This window comes from Malania oleifera, chromosome 1, assembly GCF_029873635.1.
Source record: "Malania oleifera isolate guangnan ecotype guangnan chromosome 1, ASM2987363v1, whole genome shotgun sequence".
NCBI classification, from domain to species: domain Eukaryota; kingdom Viridiplantae; phylum Streptophyta; class Magnoliopsida; order Santalales; family Ximeniaceae; genus Malania; species Malania oleifera.
Window position 1 is genome coordinate 64,987,418 of NC_080417.1, and position 20,994 is coordinate 65,008,411.

The 20,994-nt window shown below is 36.2% G+C and overlaps 1 protein-coding gene across 2 annotated transcripts; it reads left to right on the top strand.

Annotated features, from left to right (window-relative positions):
- Positions 1 to 1,240: 1,240 nt before the first annotated feature.
- LOC131154220 (carbamoyl-phosphate synthase small chain, chloroplastic) lies at positions 1,241 to 19,967 on the top strand. Of its 2 annotated transcripts, XM_058106845.1 has the most exons (11): positions 1,241 to 1,401; positions 1,533 to 1,742; positions 15,783 to 15,915; positions 16,925 to 17,013; positions 17,098 to 17,158; positions 17,235 to 17,302; positions 17,409 to 17,537; positions 17,632 to 17,738; positions 17,827 to 18,174; positions 19,245 to 19,410; positions 19,672 to 19,967. In XM_058106845.1, exons 2-11 carry the CDS (start codon positions 1,607 to 1,609, stop codon positions 19,728 to 19,730), a joined length of 1,296 nt encoding a protein of 431 aa, XP_057962828.1. In that variant the 5' UTR covers positions 1,241 to 1,401; positions 1,533 to 1,606; the 3' UTR covers positions 19,731 to 19,967. The 2 variants fall into 2 exon arrangements, with proteins under 2 accessions (XP_057962828.1, XP_057962839.1); XM_058106856.1 differs by having other exon boundaries at positions 1,241 to 1,742.
- The last annotated feature ends 1,027 nt before the right edge of the window (positions 19,968 to 20,994 follow it).

Genomic DNA, 20,994 nt, shown 5'->3' on the forward strand with positions numbered 1-20,994 from the left:
TTAGTTCAAAGTTGGAATTAGAATTTGAATCCACTAGAATAAGATACAGAATGCCAAATTTCTCTCTTGTCTTTAGTTCAACACATAATCAAAATCAAAATTATATTATCATGTTTGGTGTATATAGAAATAAGAATTGGAAATGAGTTTACTTTATCAATTATGACATTATATTTAAAAATTTATTCAAATTAATTTAATATGGAATAATATTATAAATATATATTTATGATTATAATATAATTTTATAACAAATATTTTTTACAATAAAATCATTTTGATAATCATGTACTTGATTATACTTTACTTCTAATATTTATCATATTTTTTTTATTAGTATTTTGTTTTAACTATATTATTAATATTACATTTTATCTTATATTTTAATATGCAATTTACTAAATATAAATAACAATATCATATATTTATAACATAATTTATTATTTTGTATAAACTAATAATATAATAAACCAACAAAGATAACATTATATTTTATTCCACAATAGCATTATATCCTTTTATATATGATATTATTATTAATTTTTACTTTTATAAAATTGCATTAGTGATATTAATAATTAATATTTTATCTTATTCTAAAATTATATATAATAATTTAATAAATAAATAATTGTATCCCAATTATATCATAGTATTTATAATTTAATACTATTCTATTATTTTTTCACGTGTTATAATATTATTGCATATAATATAAATATTAATAATGTTGGTTATAGCATTTTTATATTAAAAGTATTATTCTATATTTATATTTAATGATATCATAATATTAATTATTTTTTAGATTTATGTAATATATATCATATTGTATTATACGTACAACATAATTATCAAAATATATATGCGCCCACGTTTATTTATTATACAATAGTATTAATTTTTTCATCATACAATATGCGTACCTGTGTATATTCTTTTGTATATTATTACTATTGAATTTTATTGTTATATGTTTACAATTGATGATAATAATAAACATTCACATTTCATGTAAATGGAAATCAAAATCAGATTATTGTAAAACAAATGCTAAAAATAAAAATCAATCATTTATTCCAATTTTAACTTTTAGAGTTGATTTGAACTACCAAACACCACCTTAAATTGTTTTGAAAAATATTGGGGGCCCAAAAAATAATTAATTAATTAAAATAATCAATTCGGGCCGGGCTCCATATCGGACTCTTATAGCAAAATTGTTGGACCTGGATAACTTGAACTTGACATAAAAGCCCGCAAATTTGTTCCTCTAAATTTCACGGACGCCCGAGAAGCCTTTGCCTGCGCTATAGGGTTTTAAAGAAACGACGTCACACTACAGTCTCTCTCCCTTTCCTGCAACCGCAACCAGCTCGGCCGCTGCCGCATAGTCCCTAGGTATCTTCTTCTTCTTCGCGGATATCCTGTTTTAAGGCTTAGAAAATTATAATATCCATCTTCCCAGGCATCCCTACTATGCTGAATCTCTCTCTCACTCTCTGTCTCTCTCTTGAGAACAACCCTGACAGGAAGACTTCGCTCTCTATCCTTGCTGTTTTGAAGTAAAAGGTTTTCATCTTCAACATAAAATTTAGTTGATAAAATGGCCGCCAAAGCTGTAGACATTGCAGTGAGAACTCCAAGTTTTAGCTTTCCTTCAATTACACCACGTCGGGCAAGTGCTAGGATTTTTACTATCAGATGCTCTGTTCATCTCTCTCCAGATGGTCCTACCCTTGGTAAGTAAACCACGCACATTTTATTTCCTTCTGGCGAAGTTTGTTTTGGTAAAATAAAGTTTTTTGATGGTACTGTTTTCCACATTAACAAATAGACCTATGCAAATTTCAGTTTCAGTATCAATCTTTGCTTTAAGTCTCTATTTATTTAAGCATGTTTTATGGCTCGAAAATGATACTATCTTCGTATGGGACTTCTGCTGTCATTCTGTTCTGATTTCAGTTAGGGAAGTGTAAAGTAATTTTTTGGTATATGTTTTTAAATTAAACTTTAAAGAGAAATCGCTTTGGAGCTGCTGGCTACCCATTTGCATAAGTCCATTGAATTGGAGAGCCATCCTTATGCCAAAACTTGTGTCAATTGAGTAATTAGCTTATTTTTTGTATTCAGGGAAGTAGCTTCGCTGTGTGCACCCCAAGGGTGAACTAGGGAATAATGTTAAAGTTGTAATATTACAAAGATGAAATCATTCAGTGGCAATTTTCACTTCCTCTTGATGCTGATTCATAATAATAATAATAATAAAAAGAAATAAAAAGAAAAAGAGAGGGGGAGGGGACCAAAGGGGTCTTGCCGGGTAATTGCAGTTTTGTTATCTGTATAAATAATTTTCTTTCTTTTTTCTTTTTCAGAGCAGAATAGTTCTCAGATGATCACAGAAAGATGTATCAGAAGGTCTATTCTTGTCTTTTTAACTTCTGATGAAATACAGTGGCTGGAATTTCATTTACATAATTCCTAGATACAAAGATTTTTAATCCTTGGGTGAGCACTGTTGGGGTTTCCTAATCACTTGATACAGCTCCAACTGAGAGCTAATAGTGTGGATGCTTAATGTTGCTAGAAAGAATTCCACTCAACGGTACAATACATATTCTGTTGATCCCCAACAGTGGAGAGGCTTGTGGATGGTGGTCTTTTAAGGGGAAATTGTGAATTTTTCTTCCAAAGAAAATGGGCACTGGCAGAACAGGAGTTTCTCTGATGTTGAATCTATTGAACTGAAGATAAACAATGCTGAATGAGAAAATTCTTTTGTGTTCATATGTCAAGATTATGGCTTACTGAAATCTGGTTTGTGTATGAGAGGAAACATGAAGCGTCCAGTGTGTAATCTTCTAACTGAAGCTAGTGAGAATAGGTTCTTGATTTTCTTGAGATTGCAGTGTCCAAGAGACCAGCAATGGCTGTTTAGCGGTGAAGGCAATGGTAATTAGAATTGGAGCAGAAAAGGAAAGCACCAAGATCTTCCTCTCATGTCTCTTTTGAATTACTATTTGAATTTTAAGGAAATGGGCTATATTCAAAAGAGAATTAGTTTTCCGAGGCTTAACTGAATAATGAGATGATCACTGTGCTCGGTTCAAACAAAAGCATGCGCTTTTTTTAAGAAAAGAATTGAACACACCAAGTTCTTCGTGGCTCATTTTATTTGGGTTTGAAATAGCCAAGTCCAGTTAACTGGGGGGAAACTGCCTTACTAAGCTCTCAGCATTTGAAATTTTCAGATTGAATGACGCAAATTGGCTCAAGTAGATTACTAGCAGACGGGGGAGAGAGGGAATCGCAGAAAATAATTGTTCATTGATTGTCAAACATTTTCAAGCTTGTGAGGCAAAGGGTGAGTGGCGAGGAAACTAACAGCATGCAGTGATGAAAACTGTGGGAATGGTCCTGTAGTTCCTGTATAGGATAAGTAATGAAATCATGCTCCCAATTCAAGGGAGATAAAGTTGGAGAGGGCATGGCATTAGCTTGCAAGTTTTGGTGTTAAGGATGGGGAGAACAAGAAGGAAGTTAATGCTCATTTTGCCAAGGAAATGGCTGTACAGATTCTTATCTAGTATGGTTTTCATCTCAGTTTCTGGGTTCTTCTTTGATGTCTGGTTCTCTACCATTCACCCTTATTCAGAAAACTAGATATTTTCCTCTCAAATGAAAAGGATAGATTGTACATCAAGTGTTCTTCTTGTTTTGGTGCTATCTAATGCAAGGAAAAGTCTATGGCTGAGAGGAAAGTTCTAACAAGTGAGACAACTAAGATGTTCAATCCCTCTTTGATTTGATGGATTTAGGTTGGTTAATCCTACTAGGGAAAGATCTTAAATCAATGAAAAAAAATTCCTTTTTTTTTGGTGTGGAAAGAATGCTTTTCTGGCGCACGCGACCAAGGGAGTTGGGGACAGTGTTTGGTAAGATTGAGCATTAAGTCTTGAAAACATTGGATTCACGTATGACTCTATGAACCTATTCCAAAAGTTACTCAATTTGAATATTAAATTATTTTTACTGTTTGGTATCTATTATCTAAATATTTGTTTACTCATTTTAACCCCAGAGCATAACTATTTGGTAAAATTAACAGGTACAAGTGCATTAATCAATGTTTTCAATTCAATATGAATATTTTCTTGTCCTATATCTATTTAATATTTTTAGACTAGAACTACAACACAACAACAACAAGCTTTTAGTCCCTCTATGTGGGGTAGGCTACATGAATTCTTTTCCTCCAATTCACCCGATCGAGAGCATTTTTCTCTATTAGATTAAGGGCTATTAAACCCTTCCTCACTACCTCATTCCAAGTTATTTTGGTCCTACCCCTATCCCTTGTCGTGCTGGAAACAGTAATTGACTCTTCCTCACAAGTGCTCTACTAGGCTTGCATTTCAAATGCCCAAACCATCTAAGCTGCAAATTATAATTTTAAAACTGAGCTTTATTTCTTTAAAGAGAAGAAGAATAAGAAGCTTTAAACAGATTTGATACATCACAAAATTAGCAAGTCTATATCTTGAAGAAAGCACACATGATTGAACAAAGAGATGAATTAAAACACAATTCCATTGCTTCTGCATCAGCATCACTCACTAGTCACAACCCACTAATTCTTCAGCTCAAAAAAAGGTTCCATGACCACGATCATTTTGATCTTCAATCTTTATCACTACCAAAATGCTGCAAACCAAACGCACTACTGCACCCAAAGCTTCAACCAGAGTAGGGTTGGACAAAACTGCCAAAGTACTATTAGCAGTCTTCGAAGGGGGTAAATCCAAAAGCGCCACTAGAGGGTAGACACCTTGGCCTTCATATGCTTGGAAGGAGCAGGTAGGGGCCATAGGGCAAAGGCAAAGATGAGCTGTGGAAAGGGCACCTAGTCTCCCAGGCACACAGCAAGGTGGCGGTCATTGAGGACGACGTTGTTGACGTTGGTGGTGTTGATGCCAAAGGTGGTGTTGAACTATCCATCGTTGTTGCTGCCAGCCTAGGTTGAGGAGGGGTAGGGTGGAGAGGTTAGAGGTGAGGACGCTGAAGCACCAATGGATTTTGTTGTTGTGTGTCGATGCCAGAGAGAAGAAGCTGCTGTGCAAGTTGGAGGTGATGGATGGCCAGTTGTGGTCTTTATGCGCAGTGTGAATCGTGGGAGGGAGGTAGGTTTTCTGTTGGTGTGGGCCTTTTTGTTGTTTTTCATTTTTCACAAGGGGTAAAAAGGGAAAAGAGGCCTCTAAATTTTCCCACTTATTGAGTTAGGCATGGGAAATTATCAATTTTAAGGAAATTATAGGCTGCCACAAATGCTCTAATGTTTGACCATACACTTATTTAATGATCCAATTCAGACATAGGTGATTCATTGACCATTTAGATCAAGAAAATGTCCCCTAAGAAGTTGAGAGGAAGTTTTTGAGGCTGACATAATTAATTTTGAGGGATAGAGTGGGAGAAGTTTAGACCCTTAACCTTAAAATGGTTATTCTTTTTTGGAATGTGTATAGAGTAGGGAGCAGGACTGGTAGTCTTAAAATGGTTATTCTTTTGTGGAACATGCGTAGTGTGGGGTGCAGGGCTGGAAGGAGGATGATTAAGGAGTTGGTTGATTGGGTCTCTTGATGTTTTCCATCTTCCAGAGTCCAAATTAGAGGATGTGGATGCTTGTCATCCATTGATAGTAGCTCATAGGCTTTTGAGAAGGGCAATACAAATAGGCTTCCTCTTATCTAATTGGTTTTTAATTACCAACGAGTGGGAGGATGTTTTGAGATGCTGTCTATGAGGTTGTGCTAGGCTATTTCTGATCATTGTTTGATGTTGTTAGATTCTAACCTTGTTAAGTGAGGTTTCACTAATTTTAGATTTGAGAATATGTGGTGAATGCATTACTCTTTGTGGGCTAAAGTTGACAACTAATGCAAAGAGAATAAGATTTAGGATTGAAATTTGTAACTGATAGATGAAGATTTGGAACAAAGAAACTTTTCATGATGTGAAAGAGAGGAAGAATGAAATTTTATGGGAGGGGAAGGCAATGATAGATTGGACAAGTGTGGATTGTTGGGCTATGTGTTTAGGGTAGAAGAGGTCTTTTAAGTATGTTTTGGAGGATATTCATACGAAGGAGAACATTAGTTGATGAAAAAAGGTTGAGATTAATGTACTGGAGAGAGTGATTGTAATTATTGTTTGTTTCATGAGGTGCCTAGAGGGAAAAGAAAGAGAAGTTTTGTTAAGGAGTTAGAATTAGATTTTTTCATGGTCTGAGATCACATACAAATAGGCGAATAGAATAAGGAGATATTGGTTTTTCACAAGAAAGTTGTATACAGAGCAAGTTCATCTAGGTCAATGATTAAAGCGATTGACTGGAGTCCTATGCAAGATGGAGAAGCTTGAGCTTGGAGAGATGATGTGGAGGAGGTCAAGGCAGTTGTATTTGAGATGAAGGAAGATAAGACTCTAGGCCATGATGGTTTCATGTTTGTTTTTTTCCTTTGAAACAATTGGGAGGTAATTAAGGGGGATATTATGAGGTTTTTTATGAGTTGTTTGGTATTGGGACGATTAGAAGGAGTGTGAATTCTACTTTTATTGCTCTAATTTCTAAAAAAGAACATCCCTACAAGGTAAAAACTTTAGTATTAGTTTGGGTGCAATCGTTGTAAAGTTTTGTCTAAGGTTCCTTTTAACAGTATTCAGGGAGGTTTCAGGTGATAGTGTCCAGGGTGCAGAGTGTTCTTTCATTAAAGACAACTTGATTCTTGATGCTATGTTGCTTACTAATGAGGTGGTGGATGGTGCTTAAAGGAGGGTTAAAAGGATGTTGTCATCAATTGGATTTTAAGTAGGTTTTTGATGGTATGTTGGGATTTCTTGGATGAAGTGCTGGAGAAGAAGCGTTTTAGGGTGGTTGGAAGGAAGGAATTAAGGGTTGGCTGTCAAGCAATCCAAGGATAACCACTTTATATGGGCTTCGATTAGGGAATCTTCTGTTAGATGACCACTATACTTAAAAGCTTAAGTTGTTAGGTTGTTGGCCAATAATGTATATCAAGCGTTAATATCCCCCCGCATGTGCAGCCTGATAGCATGTGAAGAGATAAAACACGCACAATAACAAGGTGTCAGATTTCTGGGGAATAAATTAGGAAATTCTATTTCTTAAAATCTGAAATTACTATTTCTGTTTCCTAGTAGTTTCAGTTTCCTATTTTCTAGCCTAGAGATCTGCTGATTTGACTTGCTGATTTTGTGGTGATTTGATTTCCTGATTTTTTAGCCTTACTAATTTGGTGGCCTTCCTCTATTATTTATCTTGTAATTGTGTCTCTTCAAATTCAATAAGAATGGTTATTCTTCTTCTAAAAAATCCTTCACGGTATCAAAGCCTTGTGCTCTTTTCTTCTAATGATGTTGTTTAAGTCGGTGATGACCGGCGCCCAAATAAATCCTACTGGCTCTTCCGGTACTTCCGAAACCATTCCACCCAATCCTCCCAGGTTTGTATTTGCTGATTACTATTCCTAGAATTCAGCCTTTTATCTCATGGTTACGAAACTCAATGGGCGAAAGAAACCATGGGCAAGCATTGCAAAAAACCATGGCATACAAAGGAGATGTGTTGGAAGCTTCATGGTAAACCAGCAAATCGGAAGCCAAAATCCAAACGTGAGAGTCAAACCTACCAAGCCACTACTGAAGAGACTCAAGAGCCATCTACCGACTCGGATGCAGTCCCTTTTACCAAGGAGCAATTAGAGCACCTGTACAAATTGTTTCAATCTCCAAAACTGTCCTTAACTCCATCTTGTTCTTCAGTACAAAAGGGTAACTCTCTTGCTACTGCGTTTTTAGGTGTTATTCCTAATTCTGTTCATTCTTGGATAATTGCTTCTGGCGCAACTGATCATATGACCGGTTGCTCCAAATTGTTCTCTTCCTATAGTCCGTGTGCAAGCAATAAAAAGTTCAAAATTGCGGATAGTTCACTCTTGGTAATTGTCGGGATAGGAACTATCAAACTCACTTCATTGTTAACTCTCCATGATCTGCTCCACGTTCCAAATTTGTCTTGCAATTTGTTGTCCATCAGTAAAATTACCTTTGATCATCAATGTCATGCTAATTTCTACTCTTCTTATTGTGAGTTTCAAAAATTGACCAAAGGGGGGATGATTGGCAGTGCTAAGGAAAAAGATGGACCCTATTATTTTGACGATGGACCTAACTCGAGTAGAGAATGTCAAAGGACTTGCTTAAATTTTGTTTTTGTTTTCAAAGATAATGATATCATGTTATGGCATTATAGGTTAGGCCATCCTAGTTTTCAATATTTAAAATACTTGTTTCCCAATTTATTTCGGAATTAAAGTCCATCTTCTTTTCAATGTGAAGTTTGTCAGCTTGCTAAACATCATCGTGCATCCTTTTCCACCCAACCCTACAGACCAACTACACCATTTACTGTGATTCATAGTGATATTTGGGGCCCATGTAAAACATCTATATATTCTAGCAAAAAATGGTTTGTGACCTTTATTGATGATCACACGAGATTAAGTTAGGTTTATTTGATAAAGGAAAAATTTGAAGTGGAAACAATTTTCAAAATTTTTTACACCATGGTACAAACACAATTTCAAAAAAAAAAATGTTCAAATATTGTGGAGTGATAATGGTCAAGAATATTTCAAAAACATTTTGGGCCAATTTTTTCTTGAAAAAGGAATTGTTCATTGAAGCTCTTGTGTCGACACTCCGCAACAAAATGGTTTGGCTAAAAGGAAAAACAAACACTTATTGGAAGTAGCTCGGGCATTGCTTTTTACCAATCATGTACCTAAATATCTTTGGGGTGAAGCCATTCTTATTGCTACATATCTCATAAATAGAACGCCTAATAAGGTTTTAAGCTTTGAAACATCTTTTGATGTTTTTCATAAGTTTTATCCAACAAATCAACTGTCTAATTCTTTACCACGAAAGATAATCGAGGAAAACATGAACCCCGAGCCATAAAATGTGTGTTTGTTGGTTATGCTCCCACTCAAAAGGGGTATAAATGTTTTGAACCCATTTCCAAAAAAATGTTTGTTACCATGGATGTTACATTCTTTGAATTACATCCCTATTTTACGCCTCATCTTCAGGGGGGAACCAAAACAAAGATTCAGCTGTGTTTCATGATTTTTTCCAAACTGAAGACTCGCAAAATGATCCTTCTCCAACTTTGATTATTCAACCTGAAAGCCCAAGCTTTATTATACTAGGAGAAAGTGAGTCCAGTTTTTTAGATACTGAAAAGGCAAGTCTTCCTATAGTGCCATCTCATGGTGTTCATGATCCTATAATGACTAACAAAGGAGAAACAGAAAAAACACCACAGCGTTGGTACTATTTGACATTGTCTACTTGCAATAGAGGATAACTCAAAAGAAAGGGTCTTCCAATCCTTTACACTGTCCAGGATCCGTAAACCCTCCAGGTTATGTCCTCACCGAGCCTTTACCTCATGTTCAGTCCATTTCATCTTCGAGTTCTGAGTCCTCTAGTTCTGAACCCGAATCTGGTTCCAATCTCGAGTTTGATGATTCTGAACTTCCCATTGCTGTCCGGAAGGGTGTGAGGTCTTGCACCCAACATCCATCGTCCAATTATGCATCATATGAAAATCTCTCACATGTTTTTCGTGCTTTTACCTCACAATTGTCTTGTATAGAGATTTCTAATACTGTGCAGGATGCTCTGAAAGTTCATAAGTGGAAGGAGGCTGTCTTCGAGGAGATGAAAGCTGAAAAAAAATGACACGTGGAAGTTAGTTGATCTACCAAGAGGAAAGACAATTGTAGGGTGCAAATGGGTGTTTACAGTCAAGTATAAATCTGATGGATCTCTAGAGCAGTATAAAGCTTGATTGGTCGCCAAGGGATTCACTCAGACCTATGACATTGATTACTTGGAGTCATTTGCCCCAGCCGCAAAGCTAAACTCTGTAAAGAGTTCTTTTGTCACTTGTAGCTAATCGTGACTGGCCTTTGCAACAGTTGGATGTAAAAAATGCATTTCTTAATGGAGACCTGGAGGAAGAAGTGCACATGGATGCACCTCCAGGATTTGGTGAAAAGTTTGGCACAAAGGTGTGTAAACTGAAGAAGTCCTTATGGGTTAAAACAGTCACCAGGTTTGAGAAATTCACTCAGTTTGTTAAAAGTCAGGGGTATACTCAAGGGCAAGGTGATCATACGATGTTTATAAAGACATTCACAGGATGGGAAGATAGCAATACTGATTGTGTATGTAGACGATATAATTCTCACTGGAGATGAAGTACTTGAGATGAACCGATTGAAGACTTCCCTCTCATCAACATTTGAGATCAAGGACTTAGGATCTCTGAGGTATTTCCTTGGAATGGAAGTTGCTCGGTCGAAGAAAGGGATTGTTGTCTCCCAATGGAAGTATGTCCTTAACCTCCTTAAGGAGATTGGGATGAGCGGTTTGTGGGCCAGTAGACACTCCAATAGATCCCATTCAGAAACTTGGAGATGACAAGGAAGGTGATCTAGTGAATACAACTTGGTATCAAAAGTTGGTGGGAAAGTTAATTTACTTATCACATACATGGCCCGATATTGCTTTTGTTGTGAGTTTGGTAAGCCAGTTTATGCATTCACCCTACGAGAAACATCTTGAAGCAGTTTATCGAATTCTCAGATACTTGAAAAGTACACCAGGTGAGGGTTTACTCTTCCAGAAGACCACACAACAGAACATAGAGGCATACACTGATGCAGATTGGGCAGGCTTAGTTATTGACTGGAGATCCACGTTAGGATACTGTACTTATGTCTAGGGAAATATGGTCACATGGCGAAGCAAGAAACAGAATGTGGTTGCAAGGAGCAGTGCCAAGGCAGAATATAGGGCTATGGCTAACAGAGTTTGTGAGATGCTATGGCTGAAGAGAATTCTTGAAGAGCTGCGGGTGCCGGTGAACATGCCAATGAAGTTGTCTTGTGACAACAAAGCTGCCATAAGTATTGCTTAAAATCCAGTACAACATGACCGCATGAAGCTTGTAGTGATTGGCACACTTCATAAAAGTGAAGATTGATAGTGGTGCTGTTTGCATGCCTTTTGTTTCTATTACTCAACAAATAGCTTATATCTTCACCAAAGGACTTCTCAGACCTAGTTTTGAGCTCTTTGTAAGCAAGTTGGGCATGATAGATATCTACGCTTCAACTTGAGGGGGGGTGTCTGATTTGTAGGGAATAAATTAGGAAATTCTATTTTTTAACTGAAATTATTATTTTAGTTTCTAGTAGTTTCAGTTTCCTGTTTTCTAGCCTAGAGATATGCTGATTTGATTTTCTGATTTTGTGCTGATTTGATTTCATGATTTTGTGGCCTTCCTAATTTGGTGACCTTCCTCTACTATTTATCTTGTAATTGTGTCTCTTGAAATTCAATAAGAACGGTTATTCTCCTTCTTAAAAAATCCTTCACAAGGAATATGATAATTTAAACACCAAACAATAAACGCAGGCAACAAGACTAGAACCCAGGATCTCCAGCTAAGCAGCTTTGATACCATGTTAGATAATCACTTTACGTAAAAGCTTAAGCTGTTAGGGTGTGGGCCAACAATATATATCAGGCTTTAATATCTTTCTCTTGTGTTTACAGTGGCAGCTGATGTGATGAGCAGAATAGTTTAGGAGCCCAAGGGCTGGGCTTGATTAAGGGCCTGAGGGGTTTAGCGTTGGTAGAGATTGTGGAAGTGTCTCATCTTCATTTAGCATATGACACCTTGAAGGGTAATTACGAGGAGTACTTAAACTTTTGAAAAAATGTTTGAGACTTCAGGCTAAAGGTTAATATGTCCAACAGTGGTGTAGAAAGGGTTAACTGATTAAGGAGCTAAGTTTTTTAGCTGGTTGTTCATTTTTCTCTTAGCCTGTGACTTATTTGCCTCTTCATTTGGGGAATTAGGGGAAGTCCCAGTCTTTTGGATCTATTTCCTTTTTCAAGAGATCTTATTGTTCCTTTGGGGTTGTGGGGGCGGGGGGGCTATAATGTCGATCACTGCTGGTCTCTGAAGTATTTCCATTTCTTTATTCCTCTCTTGGAGTTCTGTAAGCGTAGATGAGAGGTTGGAGATGATAATGAAGATTTCTTCCTGTATAGTTGTCCTATAAATCTGTTTCATTTTGGGATCCAGTTGTAGTTGTGTGAGTGGATGAGAGGTTAGAGGGTTAAAAGAGAGCTTCTTTTTCCTTCAGGGGCATCACATTAGTTAGTTTTTGTTCTAAATTATTCTCATTTATTTTTTTTCTCCTCTTTAAGGATTCTTGTTGCTGAGAGGTTGAAGAGGACGCGAGAGATTCTTTAGGCCTGTTATGGGTGATAATATGAGGGATCAGCTTGTTGATTGAGAGGTGGTTAGGAGACCAGAGTCAAAAGAGTATTTAAGTCTTAGGAATTTGGTGCCTAAAAATAATTTTGAATGGAAAAAATGGCTGTTTTTCCTTTAGAAACAGGATCCCTTTGGGACAAATTAATTAGAAGTATGGTCTTAATTGCTATTTGTTTATACAAGGATCCTTGGGTTGGAAATCATCCTTTGTTAGTTTTATTCCCCTGTATTTTGAAGCTTTCCTCTATTTATAATTCTCTTATTGTCTTCTTTCTTTGGAGGGGGGTTGCTCTCTTGGGATTTTCATCTTTTCAAAACCTTATTTTCTTAGATGATAAAGAAAATGTACTGAGAAAAGATAGAGATTACAACTTAAGAGGAAAAGAAATGCTCAAAAAAGAAGAAATTAACAAAATGAAAACAAAGAATGAATCCTAATAAAACTAGATTAGAAAACCCCACTTAGACCCTTTCCATTGTAATTCACAGATCACTACAAATTTGCTAGATCAAACAGGCCCTTCTTCAGCTTTCTTATACCCTCATCCCGACAAACTTCATTTCCTCTAGTACAAGACAGCCACAAGCCCTTCTTTTCCATCAATTGTTGAACCTTCCCATTAACCTCCACCACTGGTGTTGGCAGAATCTCATCCTTGCAATGCTATACTCAGTAATAGGAACACACTCCAGGCCCATGTAAATCAGATGATGCAGAAACAAAGCGTATTTTTTTCCAAACCTCATACAAAATAGAACCATCATTGCAAGCAAAATCACCAGAGACTGCACTGTCAGAGACCAAGGCATCATTCCATTTCTTATTCTCCATACACTTGCTAACCATCTCATCCATATCACCCTTAATGGTCAGAGACTCCACAATACATAAGCTTCCTCTTAATCAAAATATTATTGAGGTAAAAACTAATAAGCTTGTTAATTTAATGGTGGTTCTTGGTTCATTTGTTTATCCTCAGTGTGATAACTGGCAGGGGTATAATCTGTTTTTTTTTTTTTTTCTCTCTTTCTAAATCTATTCCAGTGAATTTTTGAAATCCTCAACCCCTTTTTCACTAGAGATTCCGTCTTAAGACTAAAGCATTTACTTTGACTTTGGTTTTTAATAAAATTAATACTAAGATCTTGGCTGCAGATCAGGAGGTCTAATAATTCAATCAACCCAAATACTTTTCTAATGTGCTTTGCTTCTAATGAGACTTGTTTCTCCATTTTCAGGAGGTTAGGCAGCTTTTGTGCAAACTTTTTTCTGTGACCTGTAGGTGTCTCCTTAGGCTGTAGATGAGTTTTGGGAAGTGAAGTTCCAGGGTATCGGTGAAAAAAAAATACTGGGATTTTATAAAGTAGTAGTAGTAATAAGAAGAAGACTGGGAAAAGTATTGGGGTAACATGCTTGGTTTTCAAATGTTTTTTTAGATTTTCTGGATGGAAAGGAAGGGTAGAATCTTTACAGATCAAGGAGGGTTTTCTTGATTCCTTTCAGGTTGATGTTTCTTTGATTATATTGTGAAGGGCATTGGGGAACAACCCTTTTGTAATTTTATTTTTCCTTGTTTAAAAGGCTCAAACCCGAGCATGCTAATAAACACACAGTGAGCGTGCAGTTCTCAATGTTTTTCACTGAGGGATCACATTGCTTCAGCAGCTAACTTTGAGGGGGGGGGGGGGGGGGGGGGGGGGGGGGGGGGGGGGGGGGGGGGACATTGCTCTAATTAAAGTGGGGGGACATTGCTCTAATTAAAGATAAGGTCCTCATTTGCAAAACCCCAATAAGGCAAGGTGGGTTTATTTACAAAATCCTATAAATTAATACAAAATAATGCCTAATAAATTGCAAAATTACGTTGTAACATCATTTCGTAGTTATAAAAAGACCACATTCATTTTTTGCATTGGCAAACTTACTAAAAACATACAGTTCATATGTTTTAATCCAAGAATTCTACATACTGCAAACAAACAACAACCAAGCCTTAGAAAACCGACTTGGTGGGTCAGTGACATGAATCCTCTTCTGCCATTCTGCATGTTCTAGGACAATATTCTTTGGGAGTTGGGAGTGCTGTCAATTCTTACTCATTATGTAGTTTCAATGCTATTTCTCGTCTCAACTTAATATAAACTCTATAGACCTATGACCTACTGAGTTTTTTTGTGGTTTATAATGATGTGAGCAAGGTTCTATCATGATGGGCCGAGCTTTTATCATGGTTGGAGTTAGGTTCTGTCAAGATTCTGTGTTAGAGGTGCTTAATTGAAATTTTGGGATGCCATTGTATCCTAGTAGCAAAAATACTACAACTAAGGATATAGAAAGGCACAGCTGGAGCTAAAAATTAAAGTCATTTGCCATCTGAATAGGAATGGCATTCCCCACTCTCCTTTTGGGGATTCCCAATCCCATTGGCAGAATGGCATTCTTGAGTATCATGTGGGACCTGCAATGATGTTATTTCAATTACCAAACTAATATTTAGAATCAGATTGGTTTTCTCATTCTTTCACTTTGGTTACCTTTTGCCACATGTGGCATTAGTTGAAAGCTGTTGCCCTTTGTGTTTTAACATTTTCATCAGGAGGTTGCTCAACATATGGTGGGGACTGGCTGTCAGAAATAATGAAAAAGCAAGTATATTACACAATATAGGCTTATAGATGCGGGTTTGATTGTAGCAGATTGACCCTTTTAAGATTCTGTTACCATCACACCTATTCAATGGGTTTGAACAGTTTCAGTCTTTATAGAACAACTATCCTGTTTTACAGATTCAAAAGTTGAGCAGATGAAACTGTATTTTTTTAAGGTTCCAGTTTAGTATTAAGTTAAGAAAAGTTTTTGTGCTCTTACATGGGCAGAAGCACCTAACTTGTTTGCAAGTATTATGAAGCAGAGGTAAAGTCAATTACAACCAGTTATGAGCAATATTGTAGAGCTGAGGAGTAGAAGGAACCCATCCACTGCACTGCTTCGTGCCTCTACTATATAACTCACATCTATGGATTTTGTTACTTTGTATACAGTTTGTTGGTTAGATGCAATTGATCTTCTCTAGAAGAATCTGTACAGCCATTTTGAAATGTGGGGGATGATGTAGCATGCTTCTGTCAAATTCATGGTTCTACCCTACAAGAAGCTAAAGCTAATAAAAACTTAAAATGCATGATTATGATTTACAATATTCTACTCTTTTTTTGGGGTCTTATAGATAATTTCTTTGAAAAGTTTGCTTCTGATGTCCGATGCCCATTTATGGTGCTCATAGTTGTGTGCATAAACACAGGTACTTTGGTTGATGCAATCTATTTTGTTGAGCTGTAGGTTTGGTGGAAAGACCTTGGAAAGTAGCCGATGCTAGACTTGTGCTTGAAGATGGTTCAAGATGGAGTGCCAGGTCCTTTGGTGCTTCAGGAACCCAACTTGGTGAAGTCGTTTTTAACACATCATTAACTGGGTGAGGCTTTATTTTATTTTTTTAACTGGAAAAAGGACTTGCTTTATATATTTGTTGAATAAAATACCCTTTACTATTGAATGTTTGGATGTTTCATCAGTGTGTATGAGTTTTGTGAGGCACATTCAATCGTAGAAAATTGTTATTGTTTTCTGCCTAGAGTTTTCCAAAGAATTTCAAGAAATGCTTTGTTTTCTCGATTCCAAAGTTTATATAAGAAACTAGGAAAGCAGCTTTAGCATTGTTGTAATCATAATGGAAACTTAATTTGCAAAATGAAAATGGTCTTCCATAATTGAACATTGGCAACTTCTACTATAATTCCTGGGATATAGTCTTTATCATTTTATAGAATATGACCCCTCTAGCCCCTGTCAATTAATTACACACACATATACAGGTATATATAATCCATCAAAATATGTGGAAGTTGATTTGACTAATTCATGTGATTATAGCAGTCTGAATTACTGTAGTTTCGTCTTTAAAGCCTTATCACTACATTATGGATGGATTTGTTATGGACATTCACATGGTTTGATTCTCTGCCTAGGACTAAGGTGGTACGTATCAACAATGGCTTCAATTGTCAATCATGCAATTCTAAAAAAACCACTCATGGGGCAAGATTATGTGAAACAAGAAACTTGTTCTTGATAGTTCATAAAAGTTAATATGCTGACAAATTCCATGATAAAATGTCAAACACTTCACACAAACATCATGAAGATGCAAGCGAAAAAAGAGGGTGATCTTTGTAGAGTCATCATCCAAGTTGTATCTTGTTTAGCAGTAAACTTGTTTAATACGTTGCTGGGAAACACATAACTTACCTAGTATATAGGGGAGCATGTGCTGCGATTTTTGCTCGTCATTTCTGTTGAGTAAACATTCAATTCAGTGAAGAATTTATCTTTGTATTCACCAATGGGATTACACATGGGGAAAAAAAAAAAAAAAAACCCTTGGCCATGGAATGTGATTTATTATTATTATTATTTTATTGCAGGTATCAAGAAATCCTCACAGACCCTAGTTATGCAGGGCAGTTTGTCTTGATGACAAACCCACATATTGGCAATACTGGTGTTAATTTTGGTGGGTCAAGGTTTTTATTTCAATACATGTTGCTTTATTCTTATTACCAGATAAAATGGCATTTACAATGTCTTCCATTAACAGATGATGAGGAATCAAAGCAATGCTTCCTTGCTGGTTTAGTGGTTAGAAGTTTAAGTATCAGGTATGCTGCCTCCTACCATGTTGTAAGTTCTTGAAGCTCTTACATATGTATAATTTTTTGTATGAATATTACCTAGTACGTCAAATTGGAGATGTGCTGAAAAGCTTGGTGATTATTTAGCAGAAAGAAACATCATGGGAATATGTGAGTTTGTCATCAATTTTGTAAATTATGAAAACCTTTATAAACTTGATTTTTGTATGTTCCTTGTAACCTACCACTGCTCTTCACGTGGATTGTTGTGCATCAGATGATGTTGACACTCGTGCAATTACCCGTAGATTAAGACAAGATGGGAGCCTTATAGGTGTTTTGAGCACAGAGAAATCCAAAACAGATGAAGAACTGTTGGAAATGTCTCGTACATGGGATATTGTTGGTAGAAGATTGTGTTGCATTTATCAAAAGATGTATGGAATGTTTATTATTATGGACAATATTAGCCTCTTAGTTTCCTCTATTGAATTTTGCAGGCATTGATTTAATAAGTGGTGTCTCCTGTGATGCCCCTTATGAATGGACAGATAAAACGGCTTCCCAGTGGGATTTCAACTCTAGTGGAGAGAAAGAAGCTTTCCATGTTAGTACTAATAATTCGGAGATCTAAAATTAAATGATGCTTAAATTGGAAAATTGACACCTATTTTGTATTTTTGTATGGAATGAAGGTCGTCGCATATGATTTTGGTATCAAGCATAATATATTGCGGCGCTTGGCATCCTATGGATGCAAAATCACCGTTGTTCCTTCAACATGGTCAGCTTCAAAGACTCTAAAGATGAAGCCAGATGGAGTCCTTTTCAGCAATGGCCCTGGAGACCCATCTGCAGTTCCTTATGCAGTTGAGACCGTGAAGGAAATTGTGGGAAAGGTTCCTGTTTTTGGAATTTGCATGGGCCATCAGTTGCTTGGTCAGGCATTGGGTGGCAAAACCTTTAAAATGAAATTTGGTCATCATGGAGGAAATCACCCAGTAAGAAACCTTCGGAATGGGCGTGTTGAGATCAGTTCTCAGGTTTGTTCATCCAACTCCCTATGAATTTCACAAGTGTGGGTCAGATAATACCCTAAATTCTCGTGTTTAGCTGTCTAATTCAAATCAAAGATGTTTCATTGGGGTCATTTTCCTGTTGGTTTATTTGCTAGAATCATTGTGTAGGAAGATGGTGAAATTTTCATGTGGTATTAGAACTAAAAAAAAAGTGTATTATTTTAATCCTTTCATGTAACGCTGCTTTGCATAATGAGATAGGGTGAAGAATGGAATGGAATGAATATTTGAATGGAGTACAAGAAGATTAATTTGATTCCATTTAATTCATTCCATTCTTCTGTACTAGATGGGTAATTAATGTAGAATAGGGAGTGATAGGGGAGCAAATTGGGTGGGGATCATACACAGAATTAAAGGTGGGGAACAATGGCAGCCAAATTCTTTTGTCAATGGTAAGGTCTAGTTCACCAGATGGGGCTTAAGGTTATTGGTGAAACAAATCCCAAGTCTGAGAAGTCCAAAATAGAATAAGAAACAAAATAAACCTAAATTTGAAAACAACCCTGGTTAGCCTTCCTATGCTTTCAACTAAAGCAACTGCCTAAGTGCAATAGTTTTGGGTCCAACTCTAGTGAAATATTATCCATTTTGACACAGTAGCATAACCGGATTATCCTATAAAAGGTACCTCACATAGTTGGAGTTCAAATCAACCTTATAAGCCCAAGATTAGTACACGTATGATGTGGGATTATGACATTCTTCACCATCTAATCTTTGATGCCCTAGTCAGAGTGGCTTGAGTCTCACATGATAGAACTCCCAAAGTGTCTCTAATACTAAATGTAATGGTTTTGGGTCCAACTCCAAGGTATTGTCCGCTCTTGTTCACTAGTCTCATAAGTTTATCTCGTAAAGGGCTTCTCACATAGTTGGAGCTCAAACCAACTTTATAAGTTCAAGATTTTTCTAATACGCATCCAATGTGGAACAATGACACTAAATTATTAGGATGTCCCATCATCTTATAAGTAAATTCATATGCATGTTTATGAATTATTTGTTAACACCTTAATTTCATGAAATGTCAGAATCACAACTATGCAGTTGACCCAACCTCACTTCCAGAAGGTGTGGAAGTGACACATATCAATTTGAATGATGGAAGCTGTGCAGGTCTTGCCTTTCCTGCATTGAACATAATGTCCCTTCAATATCATCCCGAAGCATCTCCTGGTCCCCATGATTCTGATCCTGGTATAATGTTAATTCTCTTTAAATATGCATGCACCATTGACATTTTTATTTTTTCTTTCAATCTTCATCTTCATAACTGTTGTGCTTTCCTTGAATCTGCACTAAGAACAGGAAGCTGATATATCTTAAGAAGTGTTTTTATAATCTAAAAAGCTGAAGTTTCTCTAATAAGCCCAAGACACTGCTTTCCTCATTGCTTAGTGCCAATCTACATGTGCCCTCCCCTTAATTTTGATAACAATGCTTTCGTTTTTTCTGCAGCTTTTAGAGAATTCATTGAACTAATGAAAAGGAGAAAGCAAGCTAAGCAAATTGTATGAGCAAAATCTGCAAATTTTGGTGGGGAGAGCTGGCAATGCAATCGTAATAGTTTGGATGGGATTGTAATCACCAAATTCTTTGCCCCTTTTGTGTTTTACGTTTTTCCATTGCCTTGGTTGATTTGTGTTGTTGCATCAATAAATTGAGGTCTGAAGTGAATATATATTGTCACAGTTTTTTTGAGATTATTTATCCATTTTTGAGTATTTAATAGAAGCAGAATATCATTTACCACATGGCAATATGAATTACCATTATATAGTGTTTGAGAGCCTAAATTTTGAACTCTGAACGTGTGAATTTAGAGGATGTTCGGTGCAATGTGTGGATTATGTATAAAATTTATAAATTTATAAATTCAAACTCGAATGTCAAAAATCAAGGATTCCAAAGATTATATTAAATCTAAAAATAAAATGTAAACATTATTTACACAAATAAGTGCTTTATTTATTACAATTTTGAAAATTTTAAATATAATTTAATTATTTTTATAATTCTCCGTGTTAAGAAAAAAATTAGGGACATGGGGTTTATTTTGAAGGATTACTTCGATGTTTAAGTTATAGAATTTGGAAGGATTGTATGTTTGCAATGATAAAAAGTATGGATGAGAATGAGATAAGATGAGATGTCCTACATTCCTTGGAGGGTCCTTTTTATAGGCATTTAGGATACATCCTTACTGATTTTCCCTACTAATGGATCATAGATGTTACATTTCATATAGGTTATTAAGGAGTGAAAATTAGTACTTGCTAACCCCTTGCTTTAATTAATAGACCTCCTTTCAATTAATCCCTTGATGTCTTTTTCAATTTGTGATCTTACATTAGTTAATGTTGATTTTAATGCCAAGGTCTTTTTTAAGTTATATGAGTTGCTCTCCTACTCTCGAGTCTTAGAATTATCTTATGAACTCGAAGTATATTGTATTTACTGTAAGACCTTTTATTATCACAAAATTTGGATTAAGTAATCAAATAGACATCTTTGGGTCTCATGAGCGATGTTCATTAGATGGACTAAAACTTTATCAAACAATGTTCGTTTTTTGTTGTCTTATGAGTGGTTCTCATCAAATGAGCTTGTATTTTGCCGAGTAGTGTTTGTCTCTTGCTGCCTCATGAGTGGTGCTCATTAGATGGACATTTTTAGGCCTTATAATTGGTGCTCATCAGATGGGCTAATTTTTGTTCGAGTAATGTCCATCTCTTGTTACTTTGTAGGCAGTGCTCATCAAATCGACATTTTTGGGCCTTG

What these genes read in the sequence shown, in the direction of transcription:
- LOC131154220 (XM_058106856.1), top strand. Translation starts at nt 1,607, where the DNA reads ATGGCCGCCAAAGCTGTAGACATTGCAGTGAGAACTCCAAGTTTTAGC. An exon ending in TCCAGATGGTCCTACCCTTG is followed by an intron (nt 1,743 to 15,782) that starts GTAAGTAAACCA and finishes GTTGAGCTGTAG; the next exon opens with GTTTGGTGGAAAGACCTTGG. An exon ending in GTGTTGAGATCAGTTCTCAG is followed by an intron (nt 18,175 to 19,244) that starts GTTTGTTCATCC and finishes ATGAAATGTCAG; the next exon opens with AATCACAACTATGCAGTTGA.